Source organism: Cyphellophora europaea (genome assembly GCF_000365145.1).
Source record: "Cyphellophora europaea CBS 101466 unplaced genomic scaffold supercont1.9, whole genome shotgun sequence".
Lineage (NCBI taxonomy): Eukaryota > Fungi > Ascomycota > Eurotiomycetes > Chaetothyriales > Cyphellophoraceae > Cyphellophora > Cyphellophora europaea.
The window spans coordinates 957534-985483 of NW_008481815.1; the positions used below are offsets into that span (position 1 = coordinate 957534).

At 55.9% G+C, this 27950-nt stretch overlaps 9 protein-coding genes across 9 annotated transcripts; 4 read left to right on the top strand and 5 right to left on the bottom strand.

Annotated features, from left to right (window-relative positions):
* Window positions 1-342: 342 nt before the first annotated feature.
* On the top strand, window positions 343-1226 carry HMPREF1541_08819 (uncharacterized protein; the record flags this gene model as incomplete). Its single annotated transcript, XM_008723137.1, has 2 exons — window positions 343-714; window positions 867-1226. 2 exons carry the CDS (start codon window positions 343-345, stop codon window positions 1224-1226), a joined length of 732 nt encoding a protein of 243 aa, XP_008721359.1.
* A 378-nt stretch (window positions 1227-1604) lies between these two features.
* On the bottom strand, window positions 1605-3244 carry HMPREF1541_08820 (uncharacterized protein; the record flags this gene model as incomplete). Its single annotated transcript, XM_008723138.1, has 3 exons — window positions 1605-1722; window positions 1812-3041; window positions 3111-3244. The coding sequence occupies 3 exons, from the start codon at window positions 3242-3244 to the stop codon at window positions 1605-1607; spliced, it is 1482 nt and encodes a 493-aa protein (XP_008721360.1).
* Window positions 3245-4257: 1013 nt separating this feature from the next.
* On the top strand, window positions 4258-5106 carry HMPREF1541_08821 (uncharacterized protein; the record flags this gene model as incomplete). The annotated part of the gene is made up of 1 exon (XM_008723139.1): window positions 4258-5106. The coding sequence occupies one exon, from the start codon at window positions 4258-4260 to the stop codon at window positions 5104-5106; it is 849 nt and encodes a 282-aa protein (XP_008721361.1).
* A 174-nt stretch (window positions 5107-5280) lies between these two features.
* On the bottom strand, window positions 5281-7077 carry HMPREF1541_08822 (uncharacterized protein; the record flags this gene model as incomplete). Its single annotated transcript, XM_008723140.1, has 1 exon — window positions 5281-7077. One exon carries the CDS (start codon window positions 7075-7077, stop codon window positions 5281-5283), a length of 1797 nt encoding a protein of 598 aa, XP_008721362.1.
* A 1686-nt stretch (window positions 7078-8763) lies between these two features.
* Window positions 8764-10889, top strand: HMPREF1541_08823 (uncharacterized protein; the record flags this gene model as incomplete). The annotated part of the gene is made up of 2 exons (XM_008723141.1): window positions 8764-9306; window positions 9366-10889. The coding sequence occupies 2 exons, from the start codon at window positions 8764-8766 to the stop codon at window positions 10887-10889; spliced, it is 2067 nt and encodes a 688-aa protein (XP_008721363.1).
* Window positions 10890-11920: 1031 nt separating this feature from the next.
* HMPREF1541_08824 (uncharacterized protein) lies at window positions 11921-19189 on the bottom strand (the record flags this gene model as incomplete). The annotated part of the gene is made up of 1 exon (XM_008723142.1): window positions 11921-19189. One exon carries the CDS (start codon window positions 19187-19189, stop codon window positions 11921-11923), a length of 7269 nt encoding a protein of 2422 aa, XP_008721364.1.
* A 1768-nt stretch (window positions 19190-20957) lies between these two features.
* Window positions 20958-22163, top strand: HMPREF1541_08825 (uncharacterized protein; the record flags this gene model as incomplete). Its single annotated transcript, XM_008723143.1, has 1 exon — window positions 20958-22163. One exon carries the CDS (start codon window positions 20958-20960, stop codon window positions 22161-22163), a length of 1206 nt encoding a protein of 401 aa, XP_008721365.1.
* A 543-nt stretch (window positions 22164-22706) lies between these two features.
* HMPREF1541_08826 (uncharacterized protein) lies at window positions 22707-24751 on the bottom strand (the record flags this gene model as incomplete). Its single annotated transcript, XM_008723144.1, has 4 exons — window positions 22707-24259; window positions 24317-24353; window positions 24440-24532; window positions 24593-24751. The coding sequence occupies 4 exons, from the start codon at window positions 24749-24751 to the stop codon at window positions 22707-22709; spliced, it is 1842 nt and encodes a 613-aa protein (XP_008721366.1).
* A 1204-nt stretch (window positions 24752-25955) lies between these two features.
* On the bottom strand, window positions 25956-27418 carry HMPREF1541_08827 (uncharacterized protein; the record flags this gene model as incomplete). The annotated part of the gene is made up of 6 exons (XM_008723145.1): window positions 25956-26132; window positions 26185-26340; window positions 26389-26785; window positions 26834-26940; window positions 26993-27103; window positions 27245-27418. The coding sequence occupies 6 exons, from the start codon at window positions 27416-27418 to the stop codon at window positions 25956-25958; spliced, it is 1122 nt and encodes a 373-aa protein (XP_008721367.1).
* Window positions 27419-27950: the final 532 nt, after the last annotated feature.

The following is a 27950-nucleotide window of genomic DNA, read 5'->3' on the forward strand; positions in this document are numbered from 1 at the left end:
CACCAGTCGCTGCGACGGGACCGAACGGCGACTTGTTATAAGTCACCAAGCCTCCAAGGAGCCTTGCGAGCCAGCAATCTCGCAGCTACGGCAGACATCACACGATCGCTTCCGCTACACTGTGGTCGACTATACCCTGGGAATGGCTGAGACAATAATCAGTTCTTCTACAAAAAGCTCAGGTGTCGCGCTGTACTATGTCCTCTGGATCATTATTCCCTCTCTCATTTCCATGAGATACAAATAAACAGTATCACGAATCTGCGCTACATACAGAGCTAGGCATCGTTGCTGAAGCCAGGCGTCACCGTTTCCATCGCACAGCGTCACTGCTCTACGAAGATGCAGCAACACCAATACATCCTAAGCAGTCTTTTACTGGCTGCCAGTGCTATCCACGCGCAGACCACCACGCTGAACGACATATTCGCCCCGCCTGATTCATCCAACTCCCGAACCGACCTGTTCACTCCAACAAGCACTGGCAGCGACTTCTCCTCCTCTACCGCGTCCCCCTCGGTCTCGGGCACGCCAGCCACCGTCTATTTCGTCGCGCTCGAAGGCACCGCCGTCTCCATCGACCCAGATGTCGAGCTCCTAGCCTCAGTCATCGCAGCGGAGCCCTCAGCCACGACATACCATATCGCGGAGATCATTGGCGGGCCTAATGTGCAGTACCCTATCATGACGATCGTCAATGGGCCGTCTACATACGTGAGCCTTGCATCTTTCCTCTTTCCTCTCACGCCAGTCTATCTATGATACTCGACATGCCTTAGCCATGCATCATCAGCCAACGCACGGCCACATCGACACATGACCACCATCCCCGGAAGTAGAATATGCTAATGGCTTCTCTCCTACAGGGTCTTCAATTCACATCCCAAAACCTCCTAACAATGGACACCCACTGCGCCATCAGCTCCGGCAGCATCGGCTGCACCATTGACGCCAGTGTTGCCGGTACGGGAACTACCGTCACGACCACATACGCCACCGAGGACATTGCCTTTAGCGAGATGCCCGTTACTATCACGGGTGGGGTGGCGTTGGAGAGTCTGCCCAGCGAGGCGCCTGGTGCGGCCGCGGAGAGTAATGGTGATGGAGCGAGTGGGAGTGGGAGTGGGAGTGGGAGTAGTGAGAATGGGGCTGCGAGGGTAGGGGGCGTTGGGGTGCTGGGATTGGGGCTGGCGGCGGCGGCGGCGGTTTTGTTAGTGGGGTCGTAGCAGTGTGAAAATTGAGGATTCTTCATTGAGACAGGAAACAGGAAAGGCAACGCTTTCAGCTGAACGGAAACGGGGTTTGACGCTAAGGGCACGGTTGTTCAACAAGGCCTTCTTGAAGCGTTCCAAGCGAGGAGTAGGGAACCCCGGGGGTGGTACGTTAGTATTCCCGTCGCAGTTTGCCCGTTTCAAATGAAGGGAAGAGGAGGGGCCTCCAGCTTTTCCCTTGATCTCCTGTAGAAAAGGTTATGTTAAAATGGATGAAATTATTCTCTCGGCAAAGGCTCCAGATGTAATATACCGGCCGGCTATATTTTTCACCTTCATCCATTCATTGGCCCTTTTGGCTCTCTGAGCAACTCAGTCAGGAGGCTTGCTGCTTCACAAGACCATCTTGAACGTCGGCTCCCGATCATCACCAAGGCCGCTGTATTTGTCGTACTTCCCTGCAGCCTTGTCCCTGTTGATCTTCGCGCAGTATAGAACGTTGCACAGAATGCTGCTGCTGGTCAGTAAAATATAGATACAGGAATCGTGGAAAAGATACAATTTAGGCAAAAAAGAAATATGAGGAAAGGAAACACTCACGCAGCCCAAGCATAGCACAACAGCCCCAACACGATACTGTGACTCTTGAAGTAACTCGGCTTCTCCTTGTTCGGATAGATGAAGGTCGTCACGAACCCACCGCAATTTGCGATGGCGAGTTGCATGGCCGTCGTGGTGGCGCGCTTGTAGTGGCCGGCGGAGTTATTGGAGATCCACACCAATATGGGCGGCACAGACGCATAGAGGCCCGTGGCCATGAGGAAAACCATGCCGTACTTGACGGCGTTGGCGTCGTCGCCGACGTTGGCGATGGCGGCGTAGCCGATGATGGCGATGGGGAGGGTGAAGAGCATGACGATGCCGCGGGCGCGCAGGCGGTCCGAGAGGTAGGCGACCAGGACGGTGATGGCGGCGGCGACGGCGTAGGGCGGGACGGTCATGAGTTGGGCGGTGTTGGCTTCGTAGCCTAGGCTGACGACGATGGAGGGCAGGAAGAGGCCGAAGGAGTAGAGGCCGCTGAGGATGGCGAAGTAGGCGGTGCCGCTGAGCCAGAGCTGGGGTGATGTCAGGCCGCGGACGACCTCGGACCATCTGAAGCGCTCGGGCTCCGGGGGGCCGGTGGCGCGGGGGAGGGAGGTGTTGTGCGATAGGTAGAGGCGCTTCTGTGCCAGCTCGCGTTCCTCGGGGGAGAGGAAGCTAGCGGTGGCGACGGAGTTTGGCAGGGCGAGGAAGGCCAGAGCGCCGACGACGCTGGTGAGGACGCCTTCGATGATCATGATCCACCTCCATTGGGCATCGACGCCGGATGTGGTGGGGATGGCGCTGAGGCCACGGGCCAGTAGACCTCCGAAGGCTCCGGAGAGGGAGGCTGTGGTGTAGAAGAGTCCAATGCGTAGAGCTAGCTCTGCTCGGGTATACATCGACGACAGGTAGAGGACCATGCCGGGTAGGAGACCACCTTCAGTCAAGCCCAGCAGCGCGCGGACGGCGAGGAAGTCGCCGTAGTTCCGGACGAATCCGAGACACATGCCGACGACACCCCAGAGGAAGGTCAATAGTGGCAGCCAGATCCGCGGCGTGACTCGTTTAAGAACCAGATTCGACGGCACCTCTGAGGCGATGTAGAAGGCGTAGAAGATGGCAAGACCGTTGGCGTATTGGTCGTTGCTGATGCCGAGATCGTCCTCGAGACCGAGGATTTTGGCATTGCCGACGTTGGTGCGGTCGAGAAATGAGCAGAGGAATAGCAGGGCGAGCACTGGGAGGACCCTGGTAGGGTATCAGTGCCGACTCATCTTGATCTCACCTGTGCATCACTTCGGCCTCACTTGAACTTACCTTGTGTCGAGCTTCCACAGAATTTTCCTCGTCATCTTCCTCGCAAGCACATCCTCCTCATGGATGGCAATCTCGGCCTTCTCTGGAGCAATGACATCTCGCGCCCCGTCGAGACTCTCTGTCTTGCCGCCCATCCTGAAAGACCTGAAGCAAGATGCAGACCTAGGTAAAAAGATGAACGTTCTGAGGTTCGGTTGATGCGAAACAGAATATGGAGGTGGAATCAAACTTCAGACCCTCAATCCGGGGAACGCTCTGCTTATCAACCCCCGTCCAACCCCACGAGAACTGCTGGGGGTTTCCGCTGGAGGACATTCTTCTGGGGACCGAGAGGGTCCTTAGGCCTACTCTACATCGCGCGTTACATCGTTTGTCCGGGATGACAGCGGCCGGGGAACGGGAACAGCTTCAAGGACCACGGAGTCCCGTGCCGTTATCATGATTGGGCAGGGCAGGCCACAAGAGGACGATCTTTGTAGGGGTGACGGGATGAGAAAGGTGCCAACCCTCACATGTCATCCCGGGGTGGGTGCCCAGGAAGCTTGCAGCAACCTTGACAGGCTTGCTGATGCTTATGTGTGGGTACCATTCTTAGGTACGCATTCAGGTCCGATGGGCGCCGGTCGGCGCCTGGGAGGTCTTCAGCCAGACGTTTAAAGATCTGTACTATGCCTACTTTCGAGTTTCCATCCACAACATGGTCTCTGGCGGAAGTCAAGAGCCATCTGATGGCACGTATCTTCATCTGCAACACTGTACAGCTACGTGCACATTACAAACAACGGTGAAAGAGGCCGGAGTGCCGAATGCCACAGGCCCCGTATCGGGGACCCCCCGGGGGCTGCTCGTGCTTGGCAGGCGGTCATAAAATATGACCGACAGATGCCGAGGAGGGATCGGCATCAATGATGCTTTGCCGAAGTTCTCAATCGTGACGACCAGCCGGACACCTGGCCATTCTAAGCAGACCCCTGCACAAGTCCCAAAGAGCCTCATATGGGAGAGACCGGCACAAAGAGCGCGCAGAAAGGTATTCAGTCCCTGAAAATTCCGCAGCTTTGAATTACGAAGCTCATGATCAGACACTGCCCAGCTCTCACGTCAACCTCGGCAGCCCCAAGGACGTCGCTCTCCATCGACAGCAAACATGTCGAAGCTCTCAGAGGGCCTGAAAGCCCTCATCAATGCTGCCCATGCAAGGCCGAACGTCACCAAAGCTCCCACCAACATTAAATCCATATACAGCCAAATCGCCGAGTCCGCACGGTCACACAATGTCGGAACACCTGCATGGCTCACCATCTCCACTGCCACCACGATGACAATGAACTCACCAGCATCACTCTTACAACTACACTCGATAGCGTCGCAGCCACCATCAACACTGACCCCCACCGAATCCGCCGAATTGATGCGCGAAGTCGGCCTCAAATGCATTTCCTTCAACGGCATTCCCCGCGTCATCAACAACCTAGGCGCCTTCCGCGACGGTCTCCCCAAGGACGTCCAAGCCCAACTCGCCACCTCCGGCACGCGCCAGCTCTCCTCCAAGAACGCCGATGCCGTCGTCTCACGCGGCCGCGCCCTCTGGAACAGCATCTACCGGCCCTTCGAGGACAAGCTCGTGGACAAGCTCGCCGCGTCGCATCCCAACTTGCCGATCCACATCATCTCCGCGCACTACGGCACCCTGCTCTCCGACCCGGATCACAACATGCCTGCCCAAGTCGGACGCGTACTGGCTAGCTTGGTGGCGATCGCGTGCCTGCGAGCACAGACCGGCGTGGGTCCACAGGTGTTGAGCCATGTCTTTGGGCTGCGCAAGGCGTTCGAGGACGGGTCTGCCGAGGAGGACTTGGAGGGAGGCGAATGGCTGGCCAGTGAGGAGGGCAATAAGTGGATTTTGGAGAGCGTGGATGCCATCGTCGGAGCGCTGGGCGGCGAGCAGGGAACGACTTTTGCGCCCGGTCTAGGGAAGGAGAAGGCCAAGTTGTGAAAGCCGCACAATAGATCCATTTAGTGTCTTTGGTTGTTCTTCATTTCGGCATGTTCGGTTGAATTTAAAAGATCTTGGTAAGACAGATAGCCTGTTTTCCACGTATACAAGGTACCACCCACCCGCCACACCAAGAGAGACTCCCACAACCACTTCCTCTCCTCCAGACCCCTTTCAAGCCTTCCGACACAGCCTCTCCGCCTCCTGCCCAACCCCCTCCCCCCCACTAACCACCCACTCGTCACTCCCCACGCACGCCTTACACCAGAACACGCCCTCAGGATCCCACCGGCCCTTCACCGCCGCCAACCTCCCATAATTCTCCCCATAATAATCCCTCTTCCACGCCTCATTCGTCGGGTCCGCCTCATTATAATACGCCCCGCTCCCCGGCTGCAGGCTCTTCAACGCACCCACCCTCCTCCTCAACGCCGCCGTCGCTGCCTCCTCGTCTTCCGCGCCCGCCCACCCCGCCGGCAGCACCACGTGCGTATACGCGTCTCGCCACGCCGGCAGCACCGCGTCCCCGCCGCCGGGCAGACGTTTGGGGGCGTTGCGCACGCCTGGGCCCGCCACCATGTGTCCCAGCTGCGGGAGCGGGAGGCCGCCGCTCGCGGCGGCCAGCGTGGCGGCGAGTTCCGGCACGGGCTTGCTGGTAATGCCCTCAGCGCCGAGCAGCCAGGAGCCCAGGCGTGTGTTGGTGCTGCCGACGGATTGGGGCTGCGTTTGCGACCAGATGGTCCAGAAGTCGGTGGGGGGCGTGGCGGTGTGCGAGGTGTGGATGGGGTGGGGCTGCTCGAGGGCGGCGAGGGCGGTTTCGAGGGGTGTCATGATCTCGGTGGCGTTGGCGGTGCTGGGGAAGAGGAGGAGGCCCGCGAGGAGGCCGGCTTGGGAGGCGTCGACGGTGGTGGCATCGATGTTGCCGGGGAAGGCGGAGGCGTCGGCGCCGAGGGCGGTGATGTTGGGGACGGTAAAGTAGTAGCCCATGGCGCCGGCGTCGGCGATGCGCGGGATCTGCGTGTGGAAGTAGGCGGTCATGTTCCAGAACGCGGCGCTGAGGGCGGTGGTGCTGTAGGAGAAGGCGTACGTCGACAGCATCGTGGCCGGGTGGGCGCGCATCGTCACCGACAGCATCACCGCATACGTGCCCGGCCCGCCGCCTCGCATGGCCCAGAACAAGTCCGGCTCACACTCTTCGTTGATGGTCCGCACCTCCCCGTCCGCCGTGACCACCTCCATCTCCAGCACATTGTCCGCGCCCAGCCCGTACATGCTGGACACGGGGCTGTGGCCGCCTCCGCCCGTCCAGCCGCCCACGCCGACATTCAGATCCGCGCCGCCCACGACCGTCACATTCTCCTTCGCCACCGCCGCGTACACCTCGCCCCAGCGCATCCCGGCGCCGATCTTGACGGCCGCGACACCGCCGTACTTTGCGGCGCGGGGGTCTTCGTGCAGCACCTCCACGCCACGCAGCCAGTGCGTGTGCACGGACAGGGCGCCACGCCCCGCCGAGCGGCCGGGGAAGTCGTGGCCCGTGCCCTTGACGACAAAGCGGACGCCCGTGTCGCGCGCAAAGCGGACGGCGGCGGCGACGTGGGCGGCTTCGGTGGCGTTGACGGTGTAAGCCGGGTAGCCGTCGCGGGAGCAGGGCCGGGTGGGGTCCGGGCGGCAGGTGTCGTCGTTGTAGTCGGAGGTGATGGGGTTGCGGGCGTGGAAGTCGGAGGAGGTCCAGGAGGTGAGGAGGGCGGTGCAGGAGGCGTTGTTGTAGAGGGGGTGGGTCGGGTGGCAGACGGCGCCTGGTGGGGGTGGGGAGAGGAGGTGGCCGTTGAGGGTGTTGTTGAGGGTTTGCCAGGCGGTGGGGGAGGGCCAGTTGGGGGTGTTGGGCATGGGCTTGCAGTGTTGGGGGGTGGAGGTGGAGAGGGGGAGGAGGGTCGCGAGGACAGCAGTCAATAGTGTGAAAGTGGACATGATGAGGTCTGGTATCGGCTTGAGCTGCTCCGCTAGGCTGAGTACTTGCTGTGCTGTGCCGTTCGAGGGGTGCATGGCTGCTTTATATACCGTTCGCGAAGCTGTACGCGGAGTACCGTGCCTCACCACAAATATCCATGTGCTCAACTTTTGAAGAAACGCCGTGGCCTGCCAAAGCCTGTGTTGGAGTTTGTCTTCTACTTCTCTGCTCCGAGTACGCTGCTGGCCAAGCTCGTCATGCACATCTCATACCTGTAATAGAAGCATGTTGCGGGTCTCAAAGGGGCTGAAAGACGGCGAACAAGGCAGATTCGTGCCAAGGATTTCAAGAGTGCGAATACGTGCGTCGATCTCTTTCCTGGAGCGGATGCCGTGAGGTGAAAGTTGTTTGCCCTTCCGAGCAGGACCGAGAGTTATCTATAGCAGAGCCTAAAGGACGTCAGTAGGTAACGTCAGATGGACCAAAGAGCTGAGCGTTGACTGAAGCGTAGTCTGGCCACCATCCTACGTCTTGACAACCTTGGGGGTGGTGTTCGCAGTTCGTTCTGCGTGACACGATCTGTACATCATGTCCTTCCCCGTGGCGGTGTCATGATCCCCAACGACTTCGCTTCCGCTCAACAACACTTCTAGGGACTTGGCCTATCAGTCCGGTGTTCGCTTGCTTGTGGTGATCGTTGAAGCAATATTCGTGAATTACTGCCAGATCAGGCTTAGCGCGACTTTCACTGCCTGATGTTTCCCTTGCCTCGATGGGATAGATAGAATATCCAGATCGCACAGTCTCTTCGAGAATCCTGCTGCTGTGATGCCGCGTCGCAGCTAGAGGGCCTCATAGGCTTGCACTCAAGTATGTGCATGTTTTCGGGCTTTTATGCAGAGGAGGCCGGGACAGCTCAGTTGCCCAGGCGGTCTGGAACACGTCGTATTCTTGGCAACGAGGGCGGAGCGGGAGTTTGACATAATACCGCCGTGGGGGATGTTCATTGGGACCTCGGGACTGCGGTGCCGTAAGATGACCGTACCTCGCACCCTTGGTGGGATCTGGGTGAACTATACAAGCACATCTTTCCCATAAGGAGGTGGACTGGTCTACAATCAAGCAGGCCCGCTCTAACACTTCTACAAGGCCGTCAAGCAGTGGCGTCTGACCAGGCTGGAACACCTCCATTCACACTACGTTATGTAACTTATTTCAGCCCAATGGCTTGCAAAGCTGGCTGCCAAGCTGCCTTTCGTCTGGTGGTCTGGTGGCTGTGTCCCCATTCTGAGCCTAAATCGCTGCATTCCTCTTCCCCAGATTTCGTACAAGGCGACTCCCAGCTTCCGTCCAGCTGACGAAATGCGCAAATGCCGAACATGAACAACGAGTCTCCTTTGGCGAAAATCCTGCTTGTTCCAACCTCGGTAATCGACAGCGTTAGGTCATTAGGCTGTGCGTCTCAGTTTGAACACGGTATACCCACCATTTCTCGTGATCAAGGTGGGGGCTATGCAAGCCGAGCCCAAGTCCGTGCTGTCAATTGTCAAACACGAGCAAGTCGCTGCCAGCCGGGCGCCCATTCCCCAGGATCACGATGCATATATCGCACAAGCCTTGCACATAACCTCGTTTTGCTATCTTCTAATGTTTGCTTTGGGCTGTTCCCATAACCTGTTGTTCAGCCTGACGATACCGTATACACCATGGGAGATACCTGGATTGCTTGCAGTGACATATCAGATGCCCGAGCCCAAGCCCGATCTTCCATCCTTGCCGGGAACAACGACATTTTTCAGCCTTATGAACCTCTTCGCCCCTTCGATGTTGATAATCGCAGCGGTGAGGGTAAAACGCCTACACGGACCACATCGACAACACCGGCACTGATCAAGTATGATGATCGCCCTCAGAAAAGAGGCTTCGTGTGGCAGAAGACGTTCTGGATCCAGGTGTTACGCGATGTGCAGAACTCCAAGTTCGGATGGCTTGGTCGACAATTCTTCTCGCATCTCCTTCCGTTGCTTTCGATACTACTCCTACTCGTACTGCTTATTCTGATGTCAAGCCTGCCCGGAATCTTCTTTACCGAGGAAGACGGAGGCTGCACGCCCGATGGAGACTTCGAGCTGTCACTTGACAACCTGCATTATACACCTTGGACCCGGAGCTCCTTTTTTGCTGTCAACATCAAGTTCGGCAGCTATTCGTTCGGCATTGCCAAACTCATCGATGTTTCATGGGACGTGGTCTGTGTATTCCTGTACCTTTGAGCCTCACGATAAAAGCTTCTAACTGTGGATGCCAGGGAGTCGGCCGTGGTGGTCAGGCATTTCTCGCCTGGATTTCGTATTCCGTCTTCACCAAAGCTATCAGCTACCTGATGGAGAGGTCATCACTTCACCATCACACCTTCAAGGCCGTGACCCTACAGAACGACACAGTCGCGGGTATGGCAAACCTCGCAAAGGGTCTGTGGAGTACAAAGGGATCTCGCGGAAAGGCAACCATCCTCTGGATCATATTCGCCGGTGCATTTGTCTTGCTGACGCCTACGTGGGTTAGCGCCATGACCGGATACACCGCTGCTGTAGTGTTATTTGTCCAGGACAGGGACTCCCTCCTGGTCCCAGCCACAAATTTCAAGCCAGTGGTGTACACTGTGCATGATGGCTCGCGGCTAGGAGACGGCTTCATCGATGAAACTAGGATTGCTCTTTCGTTTGATGGCGACGCCATGCTGTCTTATCAGAACATCTATTCTTGCAGCCCCTATGGGGTCGATGATGTGGATGCGGCTAGCGGACGAATTATATTTCGTTCATCCACCACGAATGAATGCAAATGGATGTGGGCGGTATCCAAGTACGTTGCCGAGTACGGCTTGCTCGGGAAATACTACGGCCTGCTGGGCGCGTCCAACACCACATTCCAGCAACCTGACGATTCCAGCAACACCACGACGGCGATCCAGCTCAATCCGGCCTTGAATATCTCGGCTCATTTCGCTGCAAGCCTGGCCCAAATGCAGCAAGCCGGCTACTCGGAGGACGATTGGGACCGGATGCCAAGCGGGCACTCATGGGTAGACCGAGACACTGGCAGCAAAGTCTTCGACGTCGCGAATCCATTGTTTTGGGAGAGCCAATCTCAAACCATCTACGACGAAGCCGACTTCAACGACGCCAGCAGCTGCCAGCAACGCGGCGAAGTCAAATACCAATGGGGCTTCTCCTTCCTCCTGCTCTACGCCTACGTCGTCGCCGCCCTCGTGTGGGCCATCGGAATGTACGCTTTGCACCTCAACTCCTGGCTGCATTCCCACCCGGAACTTCTGAAGCGTCACATGGGCATCGAACGCGCCGTCCTCGACATGTCGCAAGCGATGAAAGAACCCCTCGTCGATCTCGATCCAGACAAAGTCCGTCTGCACGCAAACTCCAAGCTGCAAACCCTCAGCAAGAATGTTCAGCTCACGTACGCCGACCTCTGCCCGACGGACGACGCAACCAACTGGGCCAGGGTCAGACGGTGGCGGAAGACCTTCAGCTTCAAGCAATGGCTGAAAGACGAGATATGGTGGCTGCTGGCGGCCGTCTTCTTCGACATCATGGTGATCCTGAGCTGGTGCAGCTACACGATGTACTGGGACTCGCTTGTCTGGGTGGCCTGGAGCCCGTATTATAGTTTCATTCCCGGTTTCGGCGTCTTTCTCGTGCTGCTTGTTGGCCGGGAGGTGAAGAGGCGGTGGCTCCTGGCGCTGCCTTTCCTCATAACGTTCCTTGTCCTGGATGCGATGTGGGTGGACGCGAGGTTCCGGAATCCTGGATGACCGTTTCCAACCGTTGTAGGTGTCCCAGACGTGGGGAGCATGACCATAGTGGAATAAGCCACATAAGGATGATGGCGACGACATGTGCTTTTTCCGTGGTGTGGCTACTAGACCCCCAAATAAGCTGACCATTCGAGCAACCTCGACACCATATGTGGGCGGATGAACGTGTGAAGCCAGACTCCTCCCCAATCAGCCAGGAAGAACGACGAGCTACCACCGCCCAAAAAGAGGTACATAGGAGCAGAGAGTATTTGATCTCCCATTTTCGGCAATCTATGTACTTACTACGTTTGACACCCACAGCATCATTTTGTGCCGGAAGTAATCATCCATCCCAGGAATCAGCCAAACGTTCAACGTTCCAACAATCTCAGCTCCAGCAAACCAAAAACAATGGTACTAGCAGCAAGGAGCAAAGGGGGGGTATCATTCTCTTTCGATTCGAACAAAAGTCGAACCGGACACAAAATACAAAAAAGCCAACAAAGGACAGTCAGTCAGTCTTGGAATTGGGTATTCCTTCCTCTCCCGGAAAAAGATGGTGCTCGCTTCTCGCTGCAATCTCATGAATCCACACACTCAACACAACACAAACGCTTGCCTGAACTGAACCTCCGCCAACAAGAAAAAGGTAATTAAGGTATGTGCTTGCTTGCTTGCTGCATGCTGCCCGTCTAGGGCCCCATCCCAGAATCTTTGCAAAAGGAAGCGAATGTTGTTATGTCTCGCTGATCTCCAAAGCCGACCATGTTGAACAGGGTTAAACAAAAGGGTAAATTATGCACATCAAGTTAATGACAAAAGGAAATTCGACAATCTTCGTAAAAACTCGCTTGCTCTCCTCCTCCTTTTTTCCCTCTTCCTCTTCTTCACTGGGCGCGAGATGCGTTCTTCTGACCGGGGCGCGTGCCCGTAAATTTCATTCTACTTCGTCTTCCTCTTCCCCAGAAGCGGCGCGCGCGTGCGCACTTCTTACTTCAGTGTCGTTTCGAGTGCAGCAGCATATGCGTCAACGGCGAGTTGCTAGCTCACTCGGCATTTTCCCGCTCAGCCTCAGCCTCGATCTCGTGAGGAGTCGGAGGGAGATCGTCAAAAGGCTTCAATTCGCCACGTTCGTCAAGCGGGCTCGCGTCCTCGTCGACGTCGTCACCAAGGTCGATGTTCTGCCGACCTTTGATCGCGGTCGGCGATTCTGGGCTCGGGCTTCGCAGACTGCTGCCTTCACCGGCGTCGGCTAGAGGGTCTCTACCATCGACCGACTCTAGCTTAGTCCGCAGCGCTCTAGGTTGCGAGCTGAACGCCCGGAGTGGTCGAGCTTCATGGGAGGCACTGGCAGGTGTTGGTGTAGGTGTGGCCACTTTGCGGGCTGCTGCGGCGGCAGCGAGAGGTCGCATCGCTGGCGGCGGCATTGATGAGGCGTCAGCTGACGGTGTCCGACCAGGCTGTTGAATTGTGTTGGGCGGAGTCATGATGCCAGAAGACCAGCTGCCAGCAGGGCTGACTGCGCGACCGCGACCGGCTTTTGACGGGGTGTTGGCATAATCGTTGGCGATTTGACCAAGCGTGTTCATAGAAACATCTCTTGCCTTGCGGAAATTACCCCAGGCTGCGGCGGCGGCCATTGGAAGCGCAGCTCGAGGTGACTGGGCGTAGCTAGCCAAAGACGATAACGATGGAAGAGCAGGTGCGGCTCCAGCATTGCTGGCGGCACGCTCACGTATTTGTTGTTCCATTTGGATGTTGGTCTTGAGGCGGATCGCAGCGTCCTTGACGGCCTCTCGGTTGTAGTCTGGCTTGGATAGGGTCTGAATGATGTCCTCGATATCATCGATCCTTACACCAAGAAGCTCTCTAAGCCAGGTGTTTTCGGTTTCGTGCGCCTTAAGCTTGTTGGGAGCCTCCTTGTCCACAGCAGCAATTTCAGCCTCAAGCTTCTCGATTTGCTGCTCGCGATTTTGCAGCTGATCTTGTAGAACCATGATCGACTCGCGCAAACTTTGTACTGGGATCTTTTCTGGAATCTCGGTACCTTTGACAAGCGAAAGCGATGCGCTCTGGGCTCGCTGGGGAGGAGATGCTACGACCGAGTTGGCTGGAGTGGGCAGATTATTGACCGTCTTGCCGGTTGCAGCTTCGACAGCCGCTCTCGCCGCGGATCTCGTAACTTCCAGACGCTCCTCCAGATCAGACACCTTGCCCTCGAGATGTTTGACCTTGTCGTCACTAAAGGCGAGCCTCTCATTGAACTGGTGCTCGAGTCTATGCTTGTCATCAGACGAATTATGCATAGCACGAGTATGGCGTTCTCTCAAGTCGGCCAAATGCCGGTCATGGCTGGATCGCTGCTCCTCTAGGACAGCTTCATGCTTCTCCGCCTGTTCCTGAAGAGCTTGCTTCCGAGTCTCCTCGGCTTCAGTAATGGCGCTGTCGTACTTGGCTTTGTGATCCTCGATGTCGATCTCTGCAGTATCGAGTCTTGCTTGAAGGCGAGTAATGCGGGCTTCCGAGTCCGACCGGAGCCCTTCGAGTTGAGAACGAGCACCTTCGGCTTCGGCTTGTAAACGGGCTGTTGCAGTGGCAATATCGGCAGCTTTGCTTTCCTTGACATGGGCAAGCTCGCGATCGAGCCGATAGGCATTGTCCTCGTGCTTGATTCGCTCGGCACGAAGCGCTGCCATGGCTTCTTGGGATTTAGCCATATCAGATTGCAAATGTTCGAAGCGATCTTTGTAGACAAGGGCATCTTTGAGCTGTTTGGCCACGTAGTCGTGGTCAACTTCAGCCTTCTCTTGTCGTCGCGTTGCTGAGTCGAGCGCTCCCTCGATGATCGTCATCTTGGTGAGGAGCTCGTGTTCGCGTTGTCTCCAGTCAGCTTGCTCCTTACCCAACTCGCGGACAGCATTTGTAACCTCAGTACGGAGCGCATCAGTCTTGACGTGCAGCGCACGCGAGGCCTTGGTCCTCTCCTCGAGTTGATCTCTGACATCCCACAGGGTACGTGTGAGATCTTTGTTCTTGATTTGCTCGTCTTCAAGATCGTCGGTCAGGTCCTTTATCCTCAACCGTTCATCCTCGATGGTAAGTGCCAATTCTCTTGTCTTGGTGCGTGAAGCTTCAAGATCCTCGATGAGCGTGCGGTTACTCTGCCTAACTCGGTCGAGATCTTCTTGATGATCTTTCTTATACCGACGGTACTCGTTGAGATTCTCTTCCTGCTCGTCGATGATCATATTGAGCTTCTCAACCTGCTGCTGCGATGCCAAGTAAGCCTCTTTCTCATGGACAAAGGCCTTGAGATTCTGCTCCGCCTGGTCAGAAGCCTCTCGCTGCTCGGCAGCTTCGTCTTCCGCCAGCTGAAGTTTACGTCGCAGCTCCAGAACCTCGTCTTCCTTTTGTTTGCGTAATCGAGCTTCATGTTCTGCACGTTCTTGCTCGACCTTGAGCATCGCTTCGAGGCCATCGAGCTGTAATTTGACGTTGGTGGTGCTCGAATCATGGTCCTGCTGTACGCGGGAGCCACGGAGCCGGGGATGAGACGAGATGACATGCTCAAGAGTTGCCTTGAGGTCCTTCTGGCCAGCACTGCCAACGCCTTTCTCGAGCAACGTCCGCATCTCCGCTAGCTCTGCTTGGAGCTGTGCATTGCTAGAGGAATGTTGTACCAGTTCGCGCATATCCGCAAGTTCGGCTCGCAATTCAGCGAGATCGGTAGGAGGAGCCACGGCGGCCGGCATACTTTCTTTGTACTGCGCAATGCCTTCTGCGACCGCAGCACGAATTCTACTGGTTCTGCGATCGCGCTTCGCGTCGGGCGATCGCGATCGGTAAGCGCTGTAGCCTTCAAAGGCGTTGTATTCATCTTCGTCATCAGCGTCAGACTGTTTGAGGTCGCTTGAGATGCTCTTTTGCTTGCTAGCTGGTCGCACTGCCATAAGAGCGACCGAGTGTTGAATGGCCTGTAGTGTGCGCTCCAGCGGACCCAGCCGGTTCTCCAGAACGCCATCGACCAAATCGTTGACATGCCCATCAAAGAACTGCGCCCGAGAGTTCAGCTTGGCCTCTTCAGTGGAAGAGATAGCATCGTTCCAATCACTGACATCGTCCTTGGCAGCAGTGAGTCTGTGGATACCAAGTCCTAGACCGAAGGAAGCAGCCTGTGCAGCTTCATTGTTGGGGTCTGGGTGTCGGTCAAGTCTTCTGGGACTTGGACTGGGTGCATCGCTGCGGAAGTTATTGCCCAGGCGCATGTCTACCAACGGCGTAGACTGCACAGGAGAATCATGTCGCTCGATACCTAGCTCAGGATTGGTTTCGAACTGTTTCATGACAGCATCTATTTCCTCAAAGGACGGCATGAGATCATCGCCTTCGTCAGAGAACTCCACTCTTGGCAATTCTTTCCGTCCAGGGATGTAGGCAGGACTTGCCATGGCAGACGAGCTGTCATTTTGGGGAGCATATCTAGAACTGGACAGGGATAGATTGTGATCGTTGCGCGGCGCATATCTGGAACTGGCCAGGGAAGCAACGCGATCGTGCAGCTCTGGTGCCACCGTGGAACTCGGATATGAACTTTCCTGCTGATGCTTGGCGGACTGAGGGCTTTGAACTGTACTGCTGGCCTCAATCGTCCCGGCTGGTTCGCCCAGATCGGATGTAGCAGTCTCGTCCAGCGGTTCAGAGAGCTCGACATCCTTCGCAATGTCATCTGTGGCCGGTTCCGGAACAGGTAAATCTGATGTGGGCGGAGGCGATGATGGCTCCTGTATAGCTGGCGGCGGTGAGCTTGGCGGTGATGATGAAGGCATGCTAGCAAAGCGAGAAGCCATGAGACCCTTTCCTTTCGGTTTCGGGGCCGGTTGCGGAGCTTGCTGGGACGAGTCCTTGGAAGCTTCTCCGGCGGATTCGGGAGCGCTTGAAGTCGGTAGAGCCTCGACATCTCCCGGCCTTGATGGCTTGAATTCGAAGGGCTCTGCAAGCGCCGACAGAGAGAACCTGGGCTTGTGACTTGTGTCCCGAGCCGGCTCTGGCGACCGAAGAATGTCGCTGAGTGGGGACGAGGCAAGATCTTCCAGCAAAGCGTCCCGTTCCGCTGACCCGTGAGGACTAGGGTGCGACTCGCTGAACTTGACAGCATCAGACTCGTTCTCGAACATGAAAGGCGACCCCATTCTGGGGGATCTCAGTTTTTGCGCTGGAGTAATTGCCCTAGGCGCGATACTCTCGGGATCAGCAGCGATATAGGACCAGCCATCCGTCGGCTTCTCGTCCAGCTTCTCTGGGGTGACCCCACGGACTGCAGCATCATTGACGATCTCTTTTAGGATCTGAGAATTGTTGTTGAATGGAGCGGACTCCGCATACACTGGGCTGCGATCGCCATCGCTACCAACTTTACGGGCTCGTTTTGCTCGATCTGTTGGCGGCATTGCCCGACCGTCCTCACCCTCAGACTCCTCTGCGGACGAGTGCTCAGCTGCCGCTGGTGAGGCAGAACCCGCTGGACCATCCTTGGACCTTGGTCTCACAATCGGTAAAGCCTTGTTTCTCCTAGTAGCTTGGGTCCCGGGTTCAATTTTAATGTCGCCGAAGATGCTAGTTTTGGAATCCTGTGTGGGGCCAGTACTGGAGCTGAAAAATGACTTGAAGACTTCGGATGATGGAACATCTGGATTGAACGCCGGGGCTTCCACGTTGAAGGTAACGGAGGAAAAGTTGAAGGGAGTTGGCTCTGGTGGCGCACTCTTCTCCGCTGCTTTTTCTGGTAGCTTCACAGATGCGCCTGGGACGAAAGCAGGAGCTTCCGCACTGATTGACCCTGGTACAAACGCAGGAGCTCCGACATTCAGGCGTGAGAACGAAGGTTTTGATGCATGAGTCGGCCGGACTACAGGCGCAGCAGGCTTCGGAGGTGCCGGCTGAAAAGGGTGTGCAGAAGGTTGGAAAGGTGCAGCGAAGGGCGTAATGCCAGTGTTAGCGCTGAAGTTGAAGTTTGAGCTCCGAAATCCACCCGTAGGATTAAATTCCTTAGCTTCAACATTAAACCTGGACAGCGAGGTTTGTGCTTTGTGGGTTTTGGTAGGTTCTAGCCGGTCGCCACGTGCGGCATCACTCAATACCTGCCATTTGTTGAAAGGGTTCTTGTCGTCCAGAAGCATTGGTGTACCCGCAATGCTAGGATTGGTTTCGATTTCGGATCGGTCGTCTGCTCCGCCCATAGTCTCGGGTCGCTTGAGAATAGGCAGCTCCTCGTGAGATTCATCCTCTGGTTGTATTGGTTCTTTGGCATCTTGGTCCACAGCACCACTTCTATCACGAGCCTCGTATTCCATATCCTCGCGCTCCAACGCGGCCTCGGCGTCATCGATCTCTTTCTGGAATGCAGCACTGAGATTATGACGGTGGCTTCTGGGCGTAGGGTGCTGGATCTCTATCGGCGGTCGGGACAGTTGTTCGATGTTGGGTGTACGGGGTAGACTGATTGACTGCTGAGAGGAAATTGGCGGGCTGAGACTTGACGGAGTTTGCCCTTGAACCTTGTGGGCGAGCCCGGTGGGTTGAACAGGGAAGTAAGACTGGCTGTTGCTTGGAACCGACTGCTGAGGGTTGTTCGAGGGCCCATTCAGGGGAGACAAAACGACCTTATCCAGGCTCTGAATGCCATGTGGATTGACTGGTGAGAAATTCGTCGGCTGTCTATTGAGTCCAGCAGCAGGTGAGCGTGCATTCGGGATGTATGGACTTTGGCCAGGGACGAAGTCCACCGGAGAAGTGATACGGCCCTGACCCAGAGGGAAAGCAACTGAGCCTTTGTAGCCATGCATGGGGCCAGGGAACCCATTCAACTGTGAGGAATTGCCAGAGCCGATAGCTGATCCACGACCGGATGATGCGCTGAAGGCCGGCGAGAAGGGATTGCTAGTCACCCTGACGGAATTGCTAGCAGCCGAGGAAGTACCAATTGGTGGAGAAATTGGACCAGGGAAACGGGACGAGTTGCGCGAAAGGGAGGCTGACAACGGCGAGGGACCTGACTGCGCTGGTTCAGAGTTGCTTGGAGTGACGCCCAAGGCACGAAGCTTCTCTTCCTGCAGGTATTCGACCCATTTCTGCCACTCAGATTGATCGGGAATGTAGACCTTGTAAGATCTCATCTGCCGCTCTGCGTGCATTTCTGTCGGGTCTGGATAAGTAGGACGACTCTGACCATTGCTCAATGTTGCGGACGAGCCATCAGTGTCGGTCAGCTCGAAGCCATCGGTGCTGTAGCCTTCGGATCTAAGGGCTTGTAATCTTTCCTTGACTTGTTGTGGTGAGAGAACCGGTGGAAGACCAGATGATTCACGATCGGTCATGGGCAACGAAATAATGCAATTCCTCCCTTTCCACAGAACCTTCTTTCGCTGCTTCTGAAAAGAGCTGATCGAACCCATCCGTGGCCGAGAAGGGGAATTCGATGCTTCCATTTTTGATGTAACGACGCTTCCCTGTCGGCTGTGACTAGGTACAACGGGCAGCGGCTTCTGAGTCTCAGAGTCTGGTGAGATATCCGCGGGCAGACCTTCAACTTGTGACATCTTGCTCTGCGCGGGCTTCCGCAAGAAGCGACCAGTCTGGGGTTCGTTGAAGGTTTCGGGAGTAACTGTATCGACCGACTCGTGTGTCTGGTGGGTCTGACGACTGCTTGGGGAGGAGTTCAGCGGACTCTGGTCTGGTGACGGGCCCCAGCTCCCCAGCTCGGTACGTGCTGTAGGAGTGCGCTGATTCTTAGGGGGTCGCTCGCGGTCGCTCTCGTCTGAATCGCTCAGCCAGTTAGGTCTCTCAGATTCTCCCTGCAGAGCCTGCGTACGCGATTCAAGCGAGTCGCTCAGGTCAAGTGAATGACGTGCGCGAGGCTGGGTGTTAGCGAGCTGAGACTGAACGTAGCGCGGCGGTGAGGTTATGTCGTTGTCACTACCACGCCGGGCGTCGCGAAACCGTTTGGAAGCAGACTCCGGACTGGGTGACGCGTAGGGTGAGCCCCAGGCAGCTGCGTAATATGCACCACTTCCACCTCTTTGGCGTAGATGCTCTGGAGACTTCAAAAGACCAGTTTGGTCGCGACTGCGGCGGAGGGCAGGCAGCGGAGGCAGAGTAAAGGGGCTGACCCAGTCGTTGTCAACGTCGGAAGGATTGGACGAAAGGCTGGGGCCTCTCTGAGGGTCGTGGACGATCTCCGCCAAACGGTCGTGCGAAAAGGGCGCGGGAACGCGTTGAGGCGATTGCGAAGGTGGAGTACCGCGCTCCTCGGGATTCATGAAGCGTTGGGGAGATTAGAGGAGGGTATGGCGGGCGATAGAGAATTGAGGGTACATGGCACGCAGCATGACATTCACAGCGAAGCAATGTCAGTAGCTGGCCGATGTAGGGGAAGTTACGGATAGGCGGTGGACGTGTAGAATGATTCAAGGTGTTCAAGTGTCATCAAAGGTCAAGTTTCTGGGACCGGCTTTCTGGAGGAAAAAGGTGCAGCCCGTCGCGCTAGGGGCCGGTGACGTGCGCCCGTCCGATTGGTAGCCCAGTCTGGGGCGTATGTTCCCATACCATTAATTACGGTAAATTTCGTTGTCCAGCGCACATTCTAGAGGTGCTTATGGTCCTCTATGCCAGCGATGATGTTGGTGCAAACGACGCTGGTGAGATCCGAGGTCCGTGAGAATGTCCCATCGCTGATTTCCTCTATCGAGGTCCCACTACAAAGCTATATGCACAACTGCTTGCTCTCCTCCAGTCTATGTCAGACGACGAATACTCTTGAGCACAGTACCGAAACACGATAATACGAGTCAGACCAGCGTGTAGTGAAGACTGGGTCAAGCTAAGGCGCGCGGGCCGACGCCAAAGCCGCGGCCTCCAGGGGTCACCGCTGTTCAGTAAAACTCTGCGCTGCTGCGCGTGCATTTTATTTTCCGATAGCCTCAGCTCCATGACCGCAATGTGGCCTTTCACTCCGCCTGCAACATGCAGGGACAAAAGCATGGCCATGGGACGATCGTGTCCATATAGTATGACATCCAAATACAGCGTACAGCACTCCAAGGCATAGTATCCCGATGGAGTGATCGCCGCCCCTCCTTGATGCGCACTGCTGCCAAGTCTGCTTCTGATTAGCCTTACGGGGCTAATTTCCCACACAAATCGAACAAGGCGGTCCTTCTGGAAAAGCGAACGAAGCATTGCTACCCTAATTATACAATCCTTGCTCCTTCGGAAAGCAGCTCTTCCTCGGTCTCCTGTGCCTCTGATAGATGATTAGGCAGCCACTGACCTAAGGACTGACCTCCAACTATACCTCTGAGTCTTTGAATGAAGTGGCTGCGATGCCGGTGTACCATCGGCCTCAAGATAGCGAAAGGCGTGGTATCTCCTCCGACCCGCTCAAGATTGTTCAGCTACAGCACACAAAGCTCGGCAGGCTCTGCAGCTCACCCATCAAAGCGCTTACAATAGGTAGGAGATTACATGACTTCTCGTCCTCATAGTCGCTCCTGGTCGATTTGCTCTGTCTGTATCGACGTTGCATTGAAGTCATGCAGCATCATTCCGCCACCAGCGCGGGTTCCAAGCTTCACAGTATCTGTCTGCTCCAGTACCAGCGAGGATGACCAAGGTACTTGTTTGTGCCCGCAGAGGCTCGTAAGAGTGGTGGTCCCTGTGCTGTGTTCTACGTGGTACGTTCTCGTTACACGAATTAATACAGTTGCAAGTGCTTAATATCATCAAACTGTCCATCCACACAGCCTCGTATCTGAGCCTACTGCAATTGCCGTCTTCATCTTGTGAGTCAAGCTGCCTGGCGAACAGCTCGTTGATTGGCAAAGGCTAATCATCTAGTCATTGATGATTGGCTGCGTCTGGTGCTACCATGTCTCCTTTCGGACACCCTTCCTGGAAGTATTCCAGCTTTCGGCGCCGAGCGGAACCACGGGCTTCAACCCAACCTATATGAACCGGAGCTGAAGCAAAGAACAAAGGGACAGATATAGCCCCTCTGCAACAGCTCCCAGCCTAAGATACAAACACACCATGTCAAAATCTCAGATCCTCATCATCGGTGGTGGCCTTGCTGGTCTAGCCCTAGGACAGTCACTCCTCACGCAGCACATCCCCTTTCATATCTACGAGCGCGACACATCAAGCTCATTTCGCTCGCAAGGTTACCGGATCCGTATCTCTGAGGATGGGGCCTCCGCCCTGAAATCCCTACTTCCAGCCCAGCTGTATGAGCAGTTCGATCGGACCTCGGCTCCCGTCATAAAAAATGGCTGCCAAATCGATGCCTCTACCGCAGAGTCTTCGCCAGGTAGCATGCCCGCTCAACCCGGCCAAGCGTGGAACGTCGATCGCGCGACCATTCGCAACGTGCTGCTGCAAGGACTAGACGAGCATATGACCTTCGGTAAGCATTTCAGCCACTACACCCTGCGCGACGACGATGTAACCGCACACTTCGGCGACGGCACCGATGCAACCGGCACTCTTCTCGTCGCCGCGGACGGCGTGCGTTCGCCCGTGCGGCGCCAATTCCTTCCCAACTACACCGTTCTAGACACCACCGGTCGCGCCATCTTCGGCAAGACCCTGCTGGCTTCCCTCCCGACCTCCGTTCCCCAGCAAGTCCTGAACCACGGTATCAGCGTCATCAGTGATCCCGCACAGCCAGAGGTAAAGTTGTTTTGCGACACCATGCGCTTCAACCACTCACTGTTATCTACCTCCACCGCGCCACCACCAGTAAGCCTCCCAGACGACTACCTCTACTGGGTGCTCCTCCTGCAAACGACCAGCACCACCATGCCAGACCCAGAATTCCTATCTCTCAAATCTGCTGGCGCCGCCGCCCTTGCCACCAAACTCACTACCAACTGGCACCCCACCATTCGCGCCATCACCGAGCATCAACTCGCCGACGCCGCCGCGCCGCTGTCGTTCCTCATGGCACGCCCGCCCATCGCGGCCTGGGATACGAATGCGCGCGTCACACTCGTCGGCGATGCAGCGCACCCAATGCCTCCTGTAGGGGGCGTGGGCGCCAACGCGGCGTGGCAGGATGCCGCCGAGTTGGCCACTTTGATTCGAGAGGGCGGAGGTGAGGTCACAGTGGAGGCGCTGGCGACGTTTGAGGATGGTGCCCGGTCGCGGAGCAACGCCTGGGCGGAGAGGGCGAGGGGTGGGATGGCAAAACTGCTGGGCGTGGTGCCTGTGGAGGAGATGCGGGAGGTTGAGTGTTAGTTACGGACGGGTTCCAAAGGGCGTGATGATGGTCGGATTGGGCTGAGGACTTGAGAATGTGGTGTTGGGGAGGCGCTACATCGTCACGGGCATTCTCAGCTTCGTGGAGCGGCGGGCGTAGCGGTGACCAGTTGCTGTGGAGTGGAAGCGGTTCGGAGCAGCATATATGGCCTCAAGTTGTGCGGGATTGGGATGGTGGACAAACCCTTGCTGGGAACACTGGCAACACAAAACGCCATGATAGATGCAATAGTGCAGCTCCAGCGTCAGGAAGATTCGCAGTGGAAGTGGACTGGAGAACTCAACTCAAGTCGTAATAGTATCATATTATTGGGGTTGTGCTTCTTCGAAGCCCATCCACGCACCCCATCAAGTCATGTTCCCGTCCAAACACCGCGCTTTTACCCACGCTGTATGCATTGCCGCTAAAACGCACCGCAGCCCAGGGCCTGTCGTCCCACTCATAACAGACAGGCGCTTGTGCCCCTATCCATAGGCTCACGAGATATTTCCCTCTCTATATATACGCAAAACCCCCCGTGATCAAAACGCCACCCGATCCTTATGATAATGCCAATTATCATACGTCCCATCAAGCGGCTTACTCATCTCAAACAGCACCAACCGATTATCATAATCCACATTCTTCTTGATATCATGAAACCTGTTGCGCTCGGGCACCATGGTACCCCTCGCAATGCCCTGCTCCTCCAGCCTCATGACCTTCTGCGCCAGCACGGCCATGATGGGGCCCTCCCACACGCCTTCTTTCCCCGCTTTGCGCAGCAGCGCCACCGCGCGCCGTCGGATATTCCAATCGCGGCACTTGGTGGCGATGAAGAAGAGCGGGTGAATGAGCCCCAGCTCCATGGTGAAGTCGACGGACTCGACGTCGAGGGGCTTGGCGTCCACGAGGGCGAGGGAGGCGAAGAGTCGTTCGACGCGCGTGACCATGTCGTCAAAGTCGGGCTTGAAGGCGTCGTAGCTGGTTTCGGGCTTGTGGTCGATGCTCATCTGTAGCATGATGATGGCGATGCGGATCTGCAGGCGGAGACCGAGCAGGGATTTCTCCTCGGAGGGCGCGAGGCGCAACGGGGCGTCGGGCTTGGCGAAGAAGCCTTCGAGGGCGGTCAGCCAGTCTTGGAAGGTTTTGATGGCGTCGGTGCGGCGGTGCTGCCATTGCGTGGGCACGGCGGTGACATCCCAGTAGCGGTACATGCGGAGGTCGGATTTGATGAGCTGGTAGACGCAGATGAGAAGGTTGTCGAGGTGGGTGCGGACTTGGGAGATGGTGAGGTCGGCAGGGAGGGAGCGCGGTGTGGTGGCGTCGGTGCCGAGTGGCTCGGCGATGTCTTTGCTGAATGTGCAGGCCTGGATGTCGTAGCGGGCGAAGACGCGCATCATGTCGTCGAGCTCGTCTTCCGGTATCTCCCGGAAGCGGACGGTGACGCTGGATTGTTGATTTGGGTAGGTGGTTAGGGTGCCGTCAGTGGGGGAGGCGGCAGGTGGAAGGGTCATTTGTCTCATCAGTTGTCTCATTCCTTGTTGGTAGTGTACCACAGCAGCCATGTTATTGCGGCGGAGAACTTCGTAGCAGGCGAAGAGAATGCTACATATAATGGCGATTTTGGCGTTCTCCTTAGTGGGCTCGTTGAGGCGTTGGTTCAGTTGACGGAGAGCCTTGCCGTACAGTAAGGTCACGTCTCGGTAGCTTTGATCCTCGATGAGCTGAGCGTCGTACTTGCCACTGCGGATCTGATAATCTTCGTGCAGAGCGCCGAGTGCTATGATTGCGTTACGAACGACGAGTTCTTGTTGGCCAGCCTTGAGCACGACTTTGGTCCAGAAGTTGGCTTCGGAGCCTCCGATGAAGCTTGGTATTGACCGGACCTGGAAGCGATGAAAGATTCGCTTCTCCTGAAGGGTGCCCTCGAATGGTTGGGAAAGAGAAGCAGGTAGTATCAGACCCGTATATGAAACAGTGGGCCGCTTAGTCGGTGGCGAGAGGGAGGACCGGCCCTGCTGCGGCTCTGTCTGAGTCTTCTTTGGGAACTCGTACCCATCACATTTTCGACCGGTAGATGTACACCGTAAACCTAAGCGTTCACGTGAGCACTATAAGTAGAAGTGCCATGGTCGAATGCAAGACTTACAGCTGGGCTTGGACTCATCACACTTGATTCGTCGTATCTGAGATCGCCATGTTAGTCATGCAACCCGAAGTCGGTGTCTCAGCTAAGATGTGTGTATGAAGGGGGCGAGATTGAGGTCAAAACAAGGATGGGCGCAGGTCTGTCAAGCGAGACCGAGCCGAGCAGGTATACGAGCGAAGCGGGGACATACTTTGCAGGTCGAGCATCCTGTCCGGACTACCAGTAATCGTTAGTGGCGGGCCACGTACACAGAACAATGAGATGGAGATGGTGCACACTACCTTTTGGCTTGGAGGCCCTTTTCCTGCGAGGAGGTGCCAAGTGACCCGTCGTGGTGGTGGCCAGATCCGGCGAGCCAGACTCAGGAACGAATCGGGGTCCGGGAATCCGCTGGGGCAAAGGATACTCGTACGGTTGGCTGGCTGGAACATACATGACGCCTGATGAGACTGTTGGATCACTCGGGTACAGAGGCGAATTGTTCGCCCATGCTCCAAGGGCAGTAGTGGCAGTGGCAGTGGACATTGACACGTTACAGTCGTGGTCGGCGGGTACGAGGCAACGGCCAGCGCGTAATTATGTACTTTTTAAACAAACCGCTCTCGAGTCCACAGCGAGTCTTTTAGATATTGATAGTAAGGCTCATTCGCCGTCTAACAGAGCCACGATTTGGCCTTGAGGCTGAAGGCCGTGACTGGAGTTTGGATACAGAAACAGCAGGTAGCCGGAGCGGGCGACAGCCGAGGGTCCTTTGGGGACTCCCACCAGGGCTTCTAGGAGCTGGAGTGAAGCTAGTCGGTGCCGGATTGGCGGGCAGAGAATGCCTGGAAGTTGGAAGGTTGACAAAAGGACCTACCTTGACGTGCAGATGGTTCGAAGCAAGGTGTCAGCTAGTCTTGTCCCAGGTTGCTGACTGCTTGAACCTCTTGTGTTACGACTGGCTCGCCTCGTAATAGCTCTGGGCTCGGTGAGGCCGACCCGGGTGCTAGGTTTAATGGAAGCGGCTATACCAGGGACAGACGACATATCGCCGCTTTATAGGTGTTGATGGCCAGCAGTTATTGACAGCACTGCAGCCTCATTGGCAGGAGATACTTGTTTGAGGAGGTCATGGACCAAGATCGAACTTGATGTGCATACCATCTGGGCTGATCGAAACTTACTACCATCTGGGACGCCGTTCACCATCGGAACCAAGTGTAGAGACGCCAGACCAAAGACCAGGCTGAGTCCCAAAACACCAAAAGCGGCAGCATCCAGTACGGAGAACGGGGACTTTCGCTGATTGGGCAGATCGTTTCACTGCCTCCTTCGAGGACTTTTGGCATCCAGCTACTCCATACACATACTCCGTAGAAGTTGTGGCACTTTGTTAGCTCAATCTTTTATGATGTCCCAAGTGGCGGTGGGCGGCACGCCGAGTTTACGACGAGCTCTATTATCGCTTGCTTGCATCATACCATCAGGAAGCGGAAGAATGGCTCCGTAGTCGTACGAGCTCTAACCTGCTTGACGGGGCACGGTTGTGGAACGTCCGTACCGTACCAGCATTATGCAGCCTACACCCCTTATACAATGATGTCGTACATCGGGATCGCCGAGTTTCCAAGGATCATCTTGCAGACTTCTGGCAAAGAGTCTACCTCTCTTCCTCCAGCCATTCGCCGAACTTGTCTATCCGACTTTCCTCGTTCTCGTCCTCATTCTCATCGCCACCGAGTAACTGCGACTTATCGCTGGACTTCTTGAACCGTTCGGTGCCGTTGGCGATGTAAGCCTCAAGTTGACGCTCGTCGAACCACCTGCCGTTCATAAGCTGTGAATGTTAGCTTGATCAGTTAAGTCCTGTAACGTGGGGCAGTACTGACCTCGACGCACGCCAGAGCGGCATCAGGGTCGGTAAACTTGACGCTTGCAACGCCAGTGGCCTCCAAATCGTACAAGACGACATTGGTAATGTTTCCGAGCTTCGAGCACTCATCTCTAATGTCTTCCTTGATATCCAGAATGGCGGAAGGATCCTCCTATGTGCGGATCAGCAATAAGTCACAGGATCAGGCAGCCTGACGCACCTCAAGCTCCTTCGGAGTGAACATGTGCTTCAGAATGACAACCTTGTCCCATTTTGAGCTGGTCTCTGCCAGCTGCTGCGGATCGTCGTCATCCCAATCAGCCAAGCGATGGTTCATTTTCTGCGTCTTCTTGATCACTTTCTGTTGGTCGCGCTTGTTCTTCTTTTCGGGAGCCTCCTGCTGAGCCTTATATGAGAAGTCCGCTGCCTGGACCCGCATGTTGCCATTGAGACCCTGGGACCCTAGGCGGAACTCGGTATCGTCGAGCATCTGGATGGCGAGGTCAACAGACTCAGGTCTGAAGTAGACGATGAGTGCATCGCCCTTGAACTGGCCTTTGTCATCCTCGTACATCTTGATTCGAGGCTGGCCAGAGTCGATCTCTTCTGCAATCATCCTGTACCCGGATCAGTCGCATTCGAAAACGGACTTGAGGAGTACTCACCCCATCTTGCCGAAGACATGCTTGATCTCGTCCTTGTCCGCATCAAGAGGAAGAGATGTGACATAGCAGGCAGTATTGACCCTCGCCTTTTTCTGCTTCTGACCAGACTGCGCCAGCCATCAGTGCCAATCTCATGTCCAAACTCGAAATCAAACATACCTCGTCGCCATTCTGTTTCCGCTTCTTTTTGTTCTGTGCCGCTGGTGCATTCTCGTCTACTCCCTCCACTCTGTAAACTGCCGCTTGCTGATCCAGGAGCTCCTGGTCTAACTTTTCTCCGACAAAGCGCGGGATATGTTAGTGTCTCTGCAATCGTCCGGTTCCGGGCGCTCATCGTAGTGTGGGGGAGAGGTTTTGCAAATCGCATTGGCGGGTGGCTACGCGTAAAAAGAACGGGCGAAAAATGCCTACCACGGGTACCCATCGTTTGAGATCGCTATCCCATTCATATTCGTTGCCCTCATCGGTCTCGAGGATGTACTTGTCGTCCAGCCTTGAGAACGAGACGCGCGGGTCGTCATCAAAAGCAGAGGGCGACTGCGGGAAGCCGGTCTGATGGCCTTCTTCGGGCTTGCTGTCCGCCATGTTGCGAGGTCTCGCTTACACGTGTGTGACGCCAAGTGGCGCGTATGCAGCAGCTACGACCGCAGGAAGCGCATGGAAGTGTATTCAAAGGTGTGCAGGAGGAACAATAGTAGTAGGAGATGTGGCCGAACATCATGCGATTTCGACCTCACATCACAATGCAAGGCTGCGGTCGCAAGGCTGAGAATTGCATCTTGCTGACCAAAGTCCTTTCATGACCTTTGGTCTGAGTTCCAAGCATAACGTACTCCTACATGACAGTCTGCATTGCATCTGCATCTAGCATGAATCCACAACTGCAGCCATCGTCTAGCCCAAGATGCTCCGCCACGCTTCACCTAGAGCAACCGTAGAAGTCACTGTTCAAGAAGTCTGCCTCGTCTGATCGAAGCTCGTGACTTTCTATACCCTCACCAACTCACAGCATCCACTTGAGTTCCACAAGCTTCATTCCTATCTCCTCCACACACTTTACCGCCGAAGCCATACTGACAGATGCTTTGGTCTTTCCAGAGGCCGAGAATAATGCGTC